Genomic DNA, 15408 nt, shown 5'->3' on the forward strand with positions numbered 1-15408 from the left:
CCGTCAGCAGCACTGAATTGCAGTCCCAGCTTCTGTTTTCACTAACTTAAAAACCATTTACAACATGGTGTCACTCGTGTTTTGCACATCCAGTGCTACCAGTCATGACCAAGCATTCCTAAACCTAGCACCCTTTCAGTCCTATTACAGAAGCAGGTAATGCCTTCCAGTGGCTGTGGATTGCGAGGCTTCTAAGCTGTGAACCAAAGTAGTCAAGCAGAAGTCAAACAAGTGTAAATAGTAAATTCTTTAAAATATAGACATATTGTTGCTCCCATGACATTATCAGAACATCTGCAGATTGATCTAAGTAGCCTTGCATTTCTCATCTACCATGCCTGATATCTTTCCTTTCACCTTCATGCTCTTCATGGTGTATCCCTTTTTCCACACTGCATAATTGGAAGTGGATACATGATGAATCGGCAGGTAATTTATAGACTATAACAGATAATTGATAGGCTGTAACAAGTCACTGAGTTACTAAATGTGTTATGTTATAAACAGGCTCCAAGCACAAAACAATGGTTGAAGCTCGGATTGGAGCCGGTCCAATTAAATCATATCCCAGACCAGGATCAAAAGCTAAACTTCCAAATGGTACAAAAGGTTCTGGACTACAAAACAAGACTTTCCATTGTGAAATCTGTGATGTTCACGTCAACTCAGAAATTCAACTCAAACAGGTAAATAATAAATAAAATCCAAATCTGGAAGAAGTCCACACTCCGCCCCTGCCCTTTCCCTGGCATGTCCCCCAAATATTGCATGAAGTGTATCATCCATCTCTTTGTTTCTAACCTCATCCATCCAGAGAATTAAACAGCCCTTCCAAGTGAGGCAGAGTTTCAGCTGCATCTCTCCCAACCTGATAAACCGCATTTTGGCTCACAATGTGACCTTGTCTGCATCTCGAGCCTCCAACTGCATGTCACTTTCAGTTTGCATCTCACTTCCACTCCACCCTGTTCGTCCTTGGCCTTCTCCATTGCTATGGAGAAGCTAAATGCATATCGGAAGAACATCTGATTCTCTGCCTGCAATCCAGTGGTATGAACATTGAATTTTCCAGCTTCAGGTAATCCTCAGTGACCTCCCCCTTGACACTCACCTGTCCACCAGGTTTTGTTCACCATTTGTTCTGTTCCCCATCCTGTCCCTCCACCTGGATCTATCTGTTCATCATCCTCTTCCCATCTGGTTCCAACTATCACCTACCAACCTGAATCCTGATTCCCCTTACCCACGCCCAAATACTGCAATATGCTGGCAACCTTTCCTCTTCCCACTCAGTCCTGATGCAGGAAGCCAACCCAAAATATTGACTTAATCTGAGTTTGTCTGGTACTCTGGATTTTATTTTCTTCCAAATATGCCATGGTGCTAACAGAATAATGTTCTTTTTGCATTATGCAAACCAGTGCCCCTTAATTTTAATATTTATATTCTGTGTTATAGCACATTTCCAGCAGGAGGCATAAGGATAGAGTTGCAGGGAAACCATTGAAACCTAAGTACAGCCCCTACAGCAAACTGCAACGCAACTCAACTATTTTGGCAGTAAGTTCTATGTTAATATTGTTGCTGTGCAGAAAATGGTCAAAATTAACATTTGATCACCAGGATGTAACGCAAATGAAAATGGGTATTCTTGCTGTATTTTGCTTTGCATGTAACATTGTTTCCTGTTTTGTGAGGGTGCTATTTCTACACCTGCCTCTCCTGTACAACAATGCTAACATGTAAATCAGACTTACATAGAATTACTGAAATTTGCTGTGACTACCAAGATCCAAGATCAAGAGTATGGAACAAATTCCCTCTATTAATCTTGCAGAAAACAGTGACATTACACAGGTCATAGGATCGCAGGTCCTCATTTTTCTGGGTTGGAGATCATTGGTTTTTAAACAGGAACTTTCTTCCGAGCGCTGCCAACCATCTGCGCAAAGCTTGTGACATACAGAGTTCTAACCTGAAAGTTTCCTGCAGATACTTTAATACTAACAGCACGCATTTTATTACCAATAAGCATTCATATTTTGACCAGTGATCAAATCCACATTATCAGTCAAGTTAATGACATTGCATCATATCAAATCAACCAAGTGCTTCTACAGAGCATGACTTGCGATTGTTGAGCTATAATATTTGTAAATTGTATATCTGTGCTCTTGTAATGCTGCTGTGACACTATAATTTCCTTTGGGATCAATGAAGTATTTATCTATCTATTTATCAATCTATTAACATACAAAATCTACATATCAAAGTGTAGAAGTTCTAAGCAAAGGAGGCTCTTCAGCTTATTGTTCTATGCCAGCTGAAGAAGACTGAGCCATCTAGTCCAGTGGTCTCCAACCTCCGGGCCGCGGACCGATACCGATCTGCGAAGCATGCAGTGGTGCAGTGGTAGCGGGACGCACCCAGCACGTCTTTAAGAAAAAAGCCGAAATAAACAAGCTAATTAATTAGGTGCCGCCCGGCACGTAAATGTCGGCCCAGATCAGAGGCGACGCAATCGGCAATCGCCTCTGATCTGGGCCGACATTTACATGCCGGGCAGCACATAATTAACTAGCTTGTTTATTTTGGCTTTTTTCTTAAAGATGTGCTGGGTGCGTTCCAACTACCGCTGCACCGCTGCATTCTTCACGGGAATGTATCGGTCTGCGGCCCAGAGGTTGGGGACCACTGATCTAGTCCAGACCTTATGGCACTTAAAATGCATATTCATGTTCTTTTAACTACAAGGTTTCTGCCTGTATAATCTTATAATATTAATTTCCAAACTCCAACCATTATCTTGGTGGAAAAACAACCTTCATGATCATCATTCCATTGAATCTGATGACCACTGAAAAATTTAACTGATTATTGACTCTTCTGCCAAAACAATTTGGGGATTTCTATCCATTCCACCTGGTGCCTTGATAATTTTATTCAATTAAATGTGTTTATTCTCATTCTCTTCCATTCCAAAGTAAAACCTGTCTAATCCAGAGCAACCCCCACAAAATGCTGGAGGAACTCAGCAAGTTGGGGAGCATCTGTGGAGGAGAATAAACAAGTCATCATTTTGGGCCGAGTCCCTTCATCAGGACTGGAAAGGAAGAGAAGCCAGAATAAGAAAATGGGGGAAGGGGAGGGGAGGGGAGGGGGAGGAGCAGAAGCTGGCAGGTGATAGGTGAGACCAGGTGAGTCAGGGAAAGGGAATGAGGTGAGAAGCTGCAAGCTGATAGGTGGAAGAGGTAAATGGCTGAAGAAGAAGAAATCTGATAGAAAAGTGTGAACCATGGGAGAAAGGGAAGGAGGAAGGGCACCAGAGGGAGGTGATGGGCAGATGAGGAGAAGAAGAAGGGGAGGGGGGATGAAATTACCACAAATCGGAGAAATCAATGTTCATTCCTCAGTTTGGAGGCTATCTGAACAGAACAGGAGGTATTGCTCCTTTAACTTGAGTTTGACCTCACCATGACAGTAGAGGAGGCCATGGACAGACATGTCAGAATGGGTATGGGAAGTTGATTTGAAATAGTAGCCACCAGGACATCCTGCATTTAATGGCTGATAGAGCGAAGGTGTTTTACATAGTGGTCACCCAGTCTGCGTCAGGTCTCACCAATGTAGAGGAGGCTGCACTAGGAGCACCGGATACAATAGATAACCCCAACGGACTCACAGGTGAAGTGTGATTTCACCTGGAAGGACTGTTGGGGCCTTGAAAGGGCGTGAGGAAAGAGGAGTAGGGCAGGTGTAACACTTGTCATGAATGCAGGGATATGTGCCAATCGCTATAGTTGAAATTTTCCAAATATTATGACATCCTCATAAATCTCCTCTGTGACCTCCCTGGTGTTGTCATATACTTTCTATAATGTGATCAGGCCTTCTGCAAAATAGCTGTGAAGTAGCTGTTTTGTACAACAACAGTTAGCCTCCCTGCTATTCCCTTCAGTGCCTTGGTTGATATAGAATTCCATAAGCATCTCTTGACCTTTCCTGCCACATTCAGGGGATTGTTAAAATGCATTGTAAAGTCCCATCCATTCCTCTACAATTCTCAATATTCCATTATTTATTGTGCAATCCTTTGATCTGTTTGCCCAGCCCATCTGTATTATCGAACAAATCTCCATTTCGCATTTCTCTGCTGACCCATTCAGTCTGCTGGTGTTTCTTACAGCTACAGCTTCCCCAAGATCCACCCCAAAATGGGACGTTGTAATATATTGCTCTATTCACGGCCTTCTATTCACTGAAGGGCCTTTTGACCGATCCTTCACTTCTTCCTACAAAGCCAGTTCTGCACTTTCCCTTGGGCGTTATGGGATTTTATTTTTCTGGTCAGTCTTTCTCTCATGATTTTCTCAATTCACTGTTAAAATCCAGGTAGACCGAATTAATGATTCCACCTTCGTCAACTCACCTTAAAAAATTCTGATGTCAAAACCCTCCCCTGACATGTTGTGCTTTGATTAATGTGCTTTTCTAAAGGACATTGCCCTCTGAATTGGTTCCAACAACTGGATCTACAGTTTGCCTAACAGCAAAAGCTAAGCTAAATGACTATAATACTGAGTGTATTCCTTTCCTTCTAAGCAATAATGTGATGTGTGTCCTCTGGTTTCACACCGTGTAGTCAAGAGTGCTCAGAAAATCAGGATCAAAGCCTTTGCTTTTGTGTTTTCAACGCCTGGGTGTTCATTTCATCTGACTCTGATAATTTGGTGATATAAATCTTAAAGTTTATGATTGTTGTGAGTGATGGCAATGTGGTGCAACAGTTAGTGTGGTACTTCACAGCTCCAAGGGACCCAGGTTTGTTTGTGTGGTTCTTAAGTAAATGCTCTCTGTTCACATGGGTTTCTCCTGGATGTTTTGGTTTCATTCGACATTCCAAAAGCATACTGGTAGTTTAACAGGTAAATATAAGTTACCGTTAGTGCAGAATAATGGCAGGGAAAGTCAAAGAGGGTTTGACGGGTATATATGAGAAAGAATAAGTTGAAGAGGTACAGAGAAGTAAGGAGGAGGTGGGCAATATTAATGGGATTTCTCTTCAGGGAGCCAGCATGGACCCAACAGACAAAATGGCTTCAATCTGCATCGTTAGGTAATGTGATTATCTGCGTCTGTTGGAGAAATGACATGCACTCATAAAGTGTTTATAATGTAAGAAACAGCTTGCAATTATATTCTGTCATGAGTGACCAATACCTAATAAAATATTTTCTTTTATATTTCAGGCTAAGATAGCATTTCAAAAGGATTTAATAAAACCACTGGCGCCTGGTTTCCTTTCAAATCCTTTTGCAGCTGCAGCTATGACCACTCCACTTTCTCTCCACCCACGTCCTGCTACCTCGCTATTCCAGACGACCGCGTTAACACCTGCCCTTTTGAGGCCAGCACCTGGACCCATCCGGGCATCGCCTGGGTCAATTCTCTTTGCACCTTATTGATTCTTTGTAATCATGGGACAACAAGAGGCCAGCAGAGATGGGAAAACAAACAACGTTTCTTTCTTCCTTGTATTTGTCCATGCTGTGGAGCATAAAGACTGACACCCAGGTCACAGGATCTCAGTGAACAGTTGCGATCTCAGTGGCGGCGTGATGTGATTTTTAATAAACTTACCAACACCGGCTTGGGAGTTCCAAGGGGACTTTTACGGAGTTAACTCTTACAATCTATAACTGTTTTTATTTGGATTGAGTCTGTCTGCAGATGGAATCCATCTACAAAGAGTAAATAATTGATTTCTATTGCTGCAGACTTAACATCAAGAGTCTTCCTAATAAATAGAGGTGTAAAAACTATTATTGATATAACTGAACATCTGGTACATAATGTAAAGCATTATGTGTTAAATTGTGAATTCCTTCTGAACTGCATCCGTAGTTTAAAACAACATTGTGATGTCAGGGATTGTGAAATGCTGTTACAGACGTGAACACAACACTGTTGTAACTTATATAGTGATAGAATTGTTTCAGGTCTGATTTAAAACTCTAATAATAATTTATGTTTAGTTGCAGTGTAGTTGCTTGCAGATCTATACAAAACATTCTGCAAACTTTTATTTTTTAGCTTTTCTTCACTTCTTGTTTATGTTTACCACCTCAGTAATTTCGTATCTTGCAGATAGCACAGCCTCATGAGATATAATTCAAATGAATATGTTTTCATTTTTGGTCTGTGATAAATTTGTTTTAATTTGTTTGGTAGCATTTTTGTCACTTTTGCTGCTAAATAATGTGAAAGATGTGTTTAAAGTACCAGCTCAATGTATTGCACAATTCATGATGATTCTCTAGCAGAAGTTTTTTAAAAAAAGTATTTAGATCGTTTATTTTACACACTCAGAAAATTTCTTCTGATCTCTTAATTCTTCCATTGTTATGTTTAGCTGTAAAGCTGCTGCATTAATTTGTAGCACTTCAATGCAATAATGTACAGAAAGTAAATAATTTTAGAAGAAAAAACATAATTTTAAGCTTCACTGAACATGTTGCAATACTGTTTGCCTTGAAAATAAAGGCTAATGAGATATGCAGTGCATAAAGCAAAATGTTGGTGTTTCTATTTTTTGGAACTTTGGGGAAACCTGCATTTATGAGAAGTATCAATTGATTGTTTGTGAAATGTCTGAGTCAAAATGAAACCATCTCTGTACCATTTGAGAACAAATAATTTTCCCTATAAACCTATTCTTTGCAAATTATTCCATTATTTTACTCCTAGTTTTAGTAATATTTCCCATCTTAAATATATTCATTGTTTAAATGAGAAATATTAATTATTAACTTAATACCAACAACCTATGGAAGTTTGCCATTGCTATTGTAATTGCAAATCGATTGCCTTAGCTTTGATATTTTGTTCCCTTAGTAGTAATACATGCTGGACCCTGAATGTTAATTACAGCTCATGAATGTGAAGATTATTTTCCCAAACCTCCATTCTTCCAAGTGTATAGGACATTAATAGATAGCAACGGCTCACCTGGTCAATCACAATGCGTTTTTCCAAGAAGGTTAGTAATATGATAATAACATTTTAAATTAAGGATGTACTGGTTCTACAATCACAACAATGGGATACATAGAAATTAACTGAATTATTAATAAGTTTTTGAGATACGTTTTTTACAATTCATTCAAGTTTCTTTGTTACATAATTGTCTAATTTCTTTTACCTCCATGCCTCTCTTTTCAAAACAAAAAGCTAAAAGGATTCAACAAGTCTTCAAACTTCAGGATTATGCAGAATTCAGAATAGCTTTGTAATATACCTTATGCATTTCAACCAGACTGTCCCAAACTTCATCTGCCAGCATCTCCAAAGAGAAAATCTTCTTCTTATGCAGTATTTTATCTTAAAGGGCTTTAAAAGACAGTGTATTAAATAATAGGACAAAACCTTACGGAGTCAGTAACAGTTGTCAGCTGCAGTTATCAAAAGCTGACATATTGTCTGTTAAGGGTTCACATTTGGCACAAAATTCAATCTCAAAATCATCTTGTTATTATCGATCTTTTCTGCTGTCCTTCATACCCTCCAGCCATTGTATCTCAGTAAATTCACATTTAGGTTCAAGATTTATGGGTTTGCTGCATATTACCTCAACTATTTCCTTCATCTCAGTAACACATGGACAGTTAACTTCTGACAGGAACTTACTAATGGTCCACTGTTACGTCTATTCACCATCAATGGGTGTTCCTTCAGGCTCCTGCTTGCTGTTACTCCCTTGCCAGCTTTCTCTGATTTGCTTCCGTTTTCAAATAATTTCTTGCCTGGAGTCGTTTTCTTGATTGCGCTGAATTTCTCTGTTCAATTTCCCCTAGTACAACATAAGCAAGTCATAAGATTATGGAATCTTAAATACAACCTGTGTCCAGCAAAATTCATGCTTTGACTATCTTTTATATTGGTTTTGAAAATGCTGCCCATTAGAAATCTCTGCCAATAAAACTGCCCAACCCTGCTGTCTGAATGAATCACATTTGAGAATTTTTTTCTCCAAATTGGCACTTTTTTGCAGGCTGTTTTAAAGGATGCCTTGTGTTTACCACTAGCCTAAATGGTGGGCATGCAGAATCAGTTGCAAGCTGGTATGAATCATATTGATTATATTGCAAGTTTAATAGTCATTGTGGCTATCCCTTGAGGTAGAGGATGATGGTCTTCATTCTGAAGAAGTGGCTCACAGAGCGAAGACACCTGTGCGTGTATTTGTTTAACGTGTACTTGATGAGTGGAGAGGACTCAGCCTTATCACCAAGCTGAAGGTCTACTGTGCAATGGTCCTTACCACCCTCTTTTACGCCAGCGAGACCTGGACTGTCCACAGCAGACACACCAAACAGCTCAACCACTTTCACCTGAGCTGTCTCCGCAGACTCCTCCACATCAGGTGGCAGGACAAAGTCCCCGACCCGGAAATCCTGGAACGAGCTGGGCTCTGCAGCGTCTACACCCTCCTGCTGAAAGCCCAAGCCAGGTGGGCTGGGCATGTGGTCAGAATGCCAGACAGCCGATTGCCTAAGCAGCTGCTGTATGGAGAACTGTGTCAGGGCAAGCGCTCAGTCGGGGGGCAGAAGAAACGTTACAAAGACCGCCTGAAAGCGTCCCTCAAAGGCCTGGGTGTCGACATCAACACGTGGGAGACGCTTGCCCTCGACCGTCCAGCTTGGCGCAGCAAGATCACCACAGGAGCCCGTGCAGCTGAAGTCAGGCGCATCATCAAGGCGCAACGAAAGCGTGCTGTGCGCAAGGCCCAAGCAGCATCCACTGCCACGACAGCACCTATACCCACTTGTGTCCCACATGTGGGCGAGCCTTCAGGGCCCGGATTGGCCTCATCAGTCATCTCCGGACGCACAACCAACAATCTCCCATTTGACTTTGAAGCCATGGTCATCTTCGACTACGAAGGACGAACAACAACAACAACAACAACAACTTGATGTTGCACTCCAAGAAGCACACAATACTTCACAAATCAACCAACTGATTCCAATGGCATGGAAACCACGACGATTGGAGCTGATGGATTTGTTGCAGCCTTCATCTGCTTTCACAGCAGTTGAGTTCAAAGTAACTTCGTCCGCCTGTTCCACCGTTGAGGTCTTGGTTGGATTGTTCTTTGTCAGGGACCTCACCCTCGACCTTACTGCCATGGGTGACCCTACCAGGAGCATAGCTCCAAACGACATTGCTCACGGGATCACAGGACCACACAAGTTTCTCCAACACGACAAGGTGACAATCCACGGGGAAGAAGTTTAATAGTAACCTTTAAATAAATGCTGCTCGGGCAAATATCCAGACATAAGATGCTATGATTAATCAATAGCTTCTTCAAAAAACAATGTGTAAGAAATGATATATTGAAAACCCGTGAAAAGGCTTTTCTGTGATGTTATTTGCATGAGTACTCTTTGGAATACTGACGTTTTATCCTTGCAGGAGCAGCCATAGCCTCAATGTTAGCTGGAGCTGGCTTGAGAAGCCATCCAGCTGATCCATGCGCCCACTATGTCTTCACTGACAAGTTTGTAATACTTAAAGAAATCTGAATACCAATTGATCTAGTTTTGATATTTTAAGCCACTTTCAGTATTTTAAAATGAATCACTCAGTCTTTGTTCCTTTCTCCATACTGACATATTTCTGTTTCCGTTTCATCCTTGTGGACTAATTCCAGTTTCCCATCAACATAGAAATCATGTTTATTCTGGAATTATGGGCAAACATTGATTCATTAGAACAAAGACACTGAAGTGAAAGAGAGGGTACAGCATCTGTTCATCGGCTATTTTCAGGTATGGTTTTAAATTTAGGGGCTAACCTTCAAGCACAAGGCAAGCACTCTGTTATAAATTACATATGCAAAATACTTTGATAAGGTGAATGGAAAAAGACTGTTTCCTCTGCTGAAGTGCTGTGATCAAAAATATTAATTTAAATTTGTTTTGGAAATAAGCCTTGAATGTTTTTGGGCAGAGAAGGGGAAGGACTGATGGGTTTGGGTGTCTCCTTGTATGTTGATGTTGGACGTCAGGCTTCATTTTAGCATTCGGGTGCAGAGGTACCCAAATGTTGGCAGCAGGTAGTACCACATTAGCCGTCAACTATGTACTACTGGAGCTCAGAAGGGACTTCTGATTTATGATTGTATTCTAAAATTTGGTTTATGTGTTGGGTTCAAGGATCTGGTCCAATGTCAGCACCTAGCAGAGGAAAGGAAGGGTGATTGACTAGGGTAGGGGATGAAACGCGGTTTGTATGTGACAGCAATTAGGAAGATTAATTTGACCCATTAACTTAGTTTCTTTCTCTGCAGACACTGCCTGCCTGCAGAGTATTTCCAGCATTCTCCATTACAGCTTAGACTTCTTGTATCCACGGTAATGGGGCATTAATTCCCTGACGTAGAAATGAAAGAGGCCCTGGGTTTGGATAAAGGACTCCAGGTGCTTCTCCCTACTTTATCTGGTGAACATGCCCTTCTGGCTGAAAGTTGGTACATGCTTCCTACTTATCAAATGGGCAGTTAAGTAATCCAGGTTCTACCCTGTAAACCTCCACTGGCAGACAAATTTCTCAGCTAATAAAGACAGCAAAACTTTGGATTTTGCCTGTGTGAAAAACTAGCATTGCAATCCTTTTGTGAATTATTATCTGTAACTAATTGTGGGATGATGCCACTCTCTGAACGAGTTTCTTTGTGTTGTTACACTAGTTGAGGCAACCCTTCATCAAAATGAAGCTTCATAGAAATAGTCAGAATAAATAGCTAAACTTAGTTCCCTTTGCTGAAATGCAGCTGAACTATTAATTCTTCGGCAATTTCTTGAACTTGTAGATCTGATAAATTGTCACAGGTGGTGGTGGCTGGTTCAGTGCTACATCAGTAATGTTTGGTAGTTTCGTTAAAATAACAGACAGCTTACTCAAATTAATGTTCTGTGAAGAATCTTTAGATTTTCAACACAAAGGGTTGTTATGCCTGTCACACCTGTGCTGGTGCTAAACTCATCGGCAGCTGATTAATCTCATTTTTCATTTCCTATGTCTTCCTTTTCACAACTTATCCAGATGCTCAACAGGCATCTGCATAAGCCGGATCTTTATTGATTTTTATCTAAATAACAGCTCATTTCTGATCTAACAATTTAATAAAGAAGAGTAGCTGAGTCACTGAACCACGTCCTCAACACCTGTCTCCTGGCCACTGCTTCTATGCTGTGCTTGTGTTTGAAAGGGTTGTGTCTGGCCTTCCATGTCAAAGTGCAAAGTCAATTTATTATCAAAATACATATATGTCACCAGGTAAAACACTGAAATTTATTTATTTGTGGGCATACTAAATAAATCCAATTATCCAAGAAACTACAGTAAGTTGTTCAATTAGTCAGCTCCCTCTTAGGTACTAGCCTCACTAGTATCAAAGATATCTTGAAGGAGCAGTGCCTCAGAAAGGTGGCGTCCATTATTAAGGACGCCCATCTCCCAGGTCATGCCCTCTTCTCATTGTTACCATCAGGAAGGAGGTACAGAAGCCTGAAGGCACACATTCAGTGATTCAGGAACAGCTTCTTCCCCTCTGCCATATGATTCCTGAATGGACATTGAACCCATGAACACTACCTCACTTTTTAAAAATATATTTTATTTCTGTTTTTGCACTGAGATGGTGCTCTGTGTAGACATGGTCAGTGGTGGGGAGGTCTTTACCCGTATTGGACTGGCTTTCTCTAGCACTTGAACCACAGGGTGTAAAACAGCCGGCAACAGGGTAGAAAAAATCAAAGTGAATCCTGTCCACTGTCACTTTCTCATTCAAGTAAACTGTCCAGACAGACAGTCCGCACAGTCTAATCATTTAGTTACGTAAGTGAACTTTAAAGTGTTGTCCTTCTCAACTAAGAAGCTTCAGCTTCCCTTGCGTGTCATGGTAACTGAAGAATCTTAAACTTTCTTTTGTATAGGAGGCCTTCTTTGACATCTACTGACATCAGCATTCTTAAGATGGAATACTAAGACAAAGCTGGATCAAAGCCCTAGGTGAGAAAGGATGATGCTCTGTAAGTCAATGAGCACCCCATGGTGCTTGCTTGGTGGTCATGTACATTCACGTCAAAGGCAAGTCAGGCAGCATCTAAGGAAATGAATAAACAGTCAACGTTTCGGGCTGAGACCCTTCATCAGTCCTGGTGAACGGTCTTGACCCAAAATGGCGACTGTTTATTCATTTCCATCGATACTGCCTGACCTGCTGAATTCCTTCAGCATTTTGTGTGTGTTGCTCAGGGCTTCCAGCATCTGCTGAATCTCTTCTGTGTACATACGCACTGTGCTGCATGCACAATTTTGATCGTGAGCTTGCTGTTGCAAACTTTAGTCGACCAAGAGAAGGGGCAAAACCAAACCATGAAAATTTCTGGGACCGGGTTCTCGTGGTCAGCAGTCTGGAAAACATTAGTGTAAATGAATAGTAGTTGCAAGGTAGAAATTGAAGCCCAGTGTGGTTCTGGGTAGCAGATGGTGGTAGCTTGCTGGAGAAAGGCTCCTTGTGTGAGTAAGATTAATGGAGCTTCAATCGGTGATGAGGAAGAAGACTGGAGGGTATAAGGGTTGTTGTGGATAGTAGAAATGCCCACAGGAGAGGTAAAGAGCCTTATCTGAGTCACATCCCAATCTGAGGGAGCACTATTACAATCTAACTGTTGTGGAAGTCCTCAACAATGGGCATTCCTGGGAATGTCTGCTAATTTGTCTGGAAATACTCAAAAAGAGAACATGTCCAATGTGGAAAGAGATAGACAAGAATGATTCATGAAAAAAAGTGCAGGACTCAATTATGAGAGAGACATGATTAGTCCCTCAACTGGTTGGACTCATGATCACCCAAAAAATATTTATTTTCAAATACGCAGCCAGAAGAAAAAAGTAACACTAATCCATCTCGGCTGGTTGATATTTCCTGTTTTATATTTACTTAAGCAGGCAATGATGTTGACATTGAATTTGATTTCACAGCTGTTTTACTGTATTGATGATGGACCATAACACCAAAATATAATGTATTATTTTTCCAATCAAATGAAAATAAAATCAATTCTTCAAAAATAAACACTTCCCTTGAATTAGTTCAATGATTTCTCTGAAGGTAGTGTAAAAAAATTACCAAGACCCTCCATTTTATGGGATTGCCTGAATTTAACTGCATAACTAATGATATTTTCCAACAAGACTTTGGGCAACCTCAGGATTTCCACACAAGGACAGAAGTCCCAAAGCTCTGGCATCAGGATCGCTTCCCAGTTCTTTTCAGTGGAGGGAAACAGTTGAAAGGAACAGACTTAAATTATAGTTATTTAGATCTCATAAGTTTTATGGGCACCCTAACTGTAGGATCTTTTGAAATATTTTTAAGTTTGTACATGATTTAGAGATATTCAGAAACATTCACATATTAAAGTTTGTAACAGTTTTGACAATTCCAGCTGAGGGCTGTAGTTTACCTGGATTTCAGTCTTCCAGAGTGTACTGTATAGCCTACATTATAATAAGGGACTACTTTATGTTTTAGTAACACGTCTTTGCATGCGCTATTAGGCACGTATTGAGCATGCGCTATTAGGCGCATATGGATCTGTATATATGTGTGTTATAGTTTGGATTAGGCCAGTAAAGAACCATGAAACTTAGCTCCCATCTCCAGCATTTTTATTAATAGCATTGTTATGTAACCAGGCCACATACGCAACACAGAGTTTGTCATTGGCAGAACCTTCCCTGCCTCTACTTCACCCATCCCATTACCAATGCCCTGCCAGTCACCAAACACTATCCCAATTTCCTACAACTGAATGTCTACCTCTCCTCACCACCAACCACCAGGCAGTCACCTACTACCACCACCTATCCTGTCACCAGCTGCCAGCCCCATCGTCACCATAAAACCATAAGACATAGGAACAGAATTAGCCCATTTGGCCCTTTGAGTCTGCTCTGGCATTTCCTCATAGCTGATCTATTTTCCTCTCTGCCCCAATCTCCTGCCTTCTCCCCGTATCCCTTCATGACTAACGCCCTGATTAATCAAGAATCTATCAACCTCTGCCTTAAAAATACATAAAGACTTGGCCTCCACAGCCACCTGTGGCAATGAATTCCATGGATTCACCACTCTCTTGCTGAGGAAATTCCTCCTCGTCTCTGCTCTAAATGGACGTCCCTGTATTCTGAGGCAGTGTCCTCTGGTCTCAGACTCTCCCACCATACAAAACATCCTCTCCACATCCACTCTATCAAGGCCTTTCAACATTCGATACGTGTCAATGAGATTCCCCCCCCCCCATTCTTCTGAATTTTAATGAGTACAGGCCCAGAGCCAGCAAACGCTCCTCATATGATAAGCCTTTCACTATCGGAATCATTTTCATAAACCTCCTTTGAACTCTCTCCAATGTCCACACATGCTTTCTTTGATAAGGGTCCCAAAACTGCACACAGTACTCCATGTGAGGCCTCACCGGTGCCTCATAAAGCCTTGACATTACATCCTTGCTTTTATATTCTAGCCATCTTCCCACCCCACCACCAACAAGCACCCACTCTTTCCTAACTCTAGCCCCCTTCTCCCACCCATTCCACTTCCAGTCACCTCCCCTCTCCCCACACACCACACTAATTCCTGTTATGGGCAATATAACTTAGCTGTATGACTTAGTTAATACAGTCTTTGTGATGAGGCTTTCCACTGATTGCAAATTCTAGGCCCACATACTTCCATTTATTATATTGGTTGCAAAGATGCAGTATGTAAGTTTAATTAATATTGAGGGAAATATTGTGACTTCTTAAATTTTAGTATATTAACTATTAAGAAATTGTCAAAGTTTATTTGTACAATTTCAAGAAATTATATGAAAGTGAACTCAAGGCCATTAATGCCCCACCTCCCCTTCGTACCCTATCCATTACTTATTCATTTTTTTATTATTAATAATTTTTTTTCTCTCTCCTTTTTCTCCCTCTGTCCCTCTCACTATACTCCTTGCCCATCCTCTGGGCTCCCCCTCCCCTTTCTTTCTCCCTAGGCCTCCTGTCCCATGATCCTCTCATATCCCCTTTGCCAATCAACTGTCCAGCTCTTTGCTCCATTCCTTCCCCCTCCTGTCTTCTCCTATCATTTCGGATCTCCCCCTCCCCCTCCCACTTTCAAATCTCTTACTATCTCTTCTTTCAGTTAGTCCTGACGAAGGGTCTCGGCACGAAACATCGACTGTACCTCTTCCTATAGATGCTGCCTGGCCTGCTGCGTTCACCAGCAACTTTTATGTGTGTTGCTTGAATTTCCAGCATCTGCAGATTTCCTCGTGTTTGTGT

The 15408-nt window shown here is 41.2% G+C and overlaps 1 protein-coding gene across 5 annotated transcripts in view; it reads left to right on the top strand.

Annotated features, from left to right (window-relative positions):
* Nucleotides 1–6365, top strand: part of znf385b (zinc finger protein 385B) — a 307211-nt gene extending 300846 nt beyond the window's left edge. For all 5 annotated transcript variants that reach the window (XM_072259629.1, XM_072259631.1, XM_072259630.1 and 2 more), the window contains 3 exons: nucleotides 508–686; nucleotides 1459–1560; nucleotides 5250–6365. In XM_072259629.1, the coding sequence (XP_072115730.1) occupies nucleotides 508–686; nucleotides 1459–1560; nucleotides 5250–5465 (497 nt within the window). In that variant the 3' untranslated portion in view covers nucleotides 5466–6365. The remainder of the gene's footprint in view (nucleotides 1–507; nucleotides 687–1458; nucleotides 1561–5249) is intronic.
* The last annotated feature ends 9043 nt before the right edge of the window (nucleotides 6366–15408 follow it).

This window comes from Mobula birostris, chromosome 6, assembly GCF_030028105.1.
Source record: "Mobula birostris isolate sMobBir1 chromosome 6, sMobBir1.hap1, whole genome shotgun sequence".
Lineage (NCBI taxonomy): Eukaryota > Metazoa > Chordata > Chondrichthyes > Myliobatiformes > Myliobatidae > Mobula > Mobula birostris.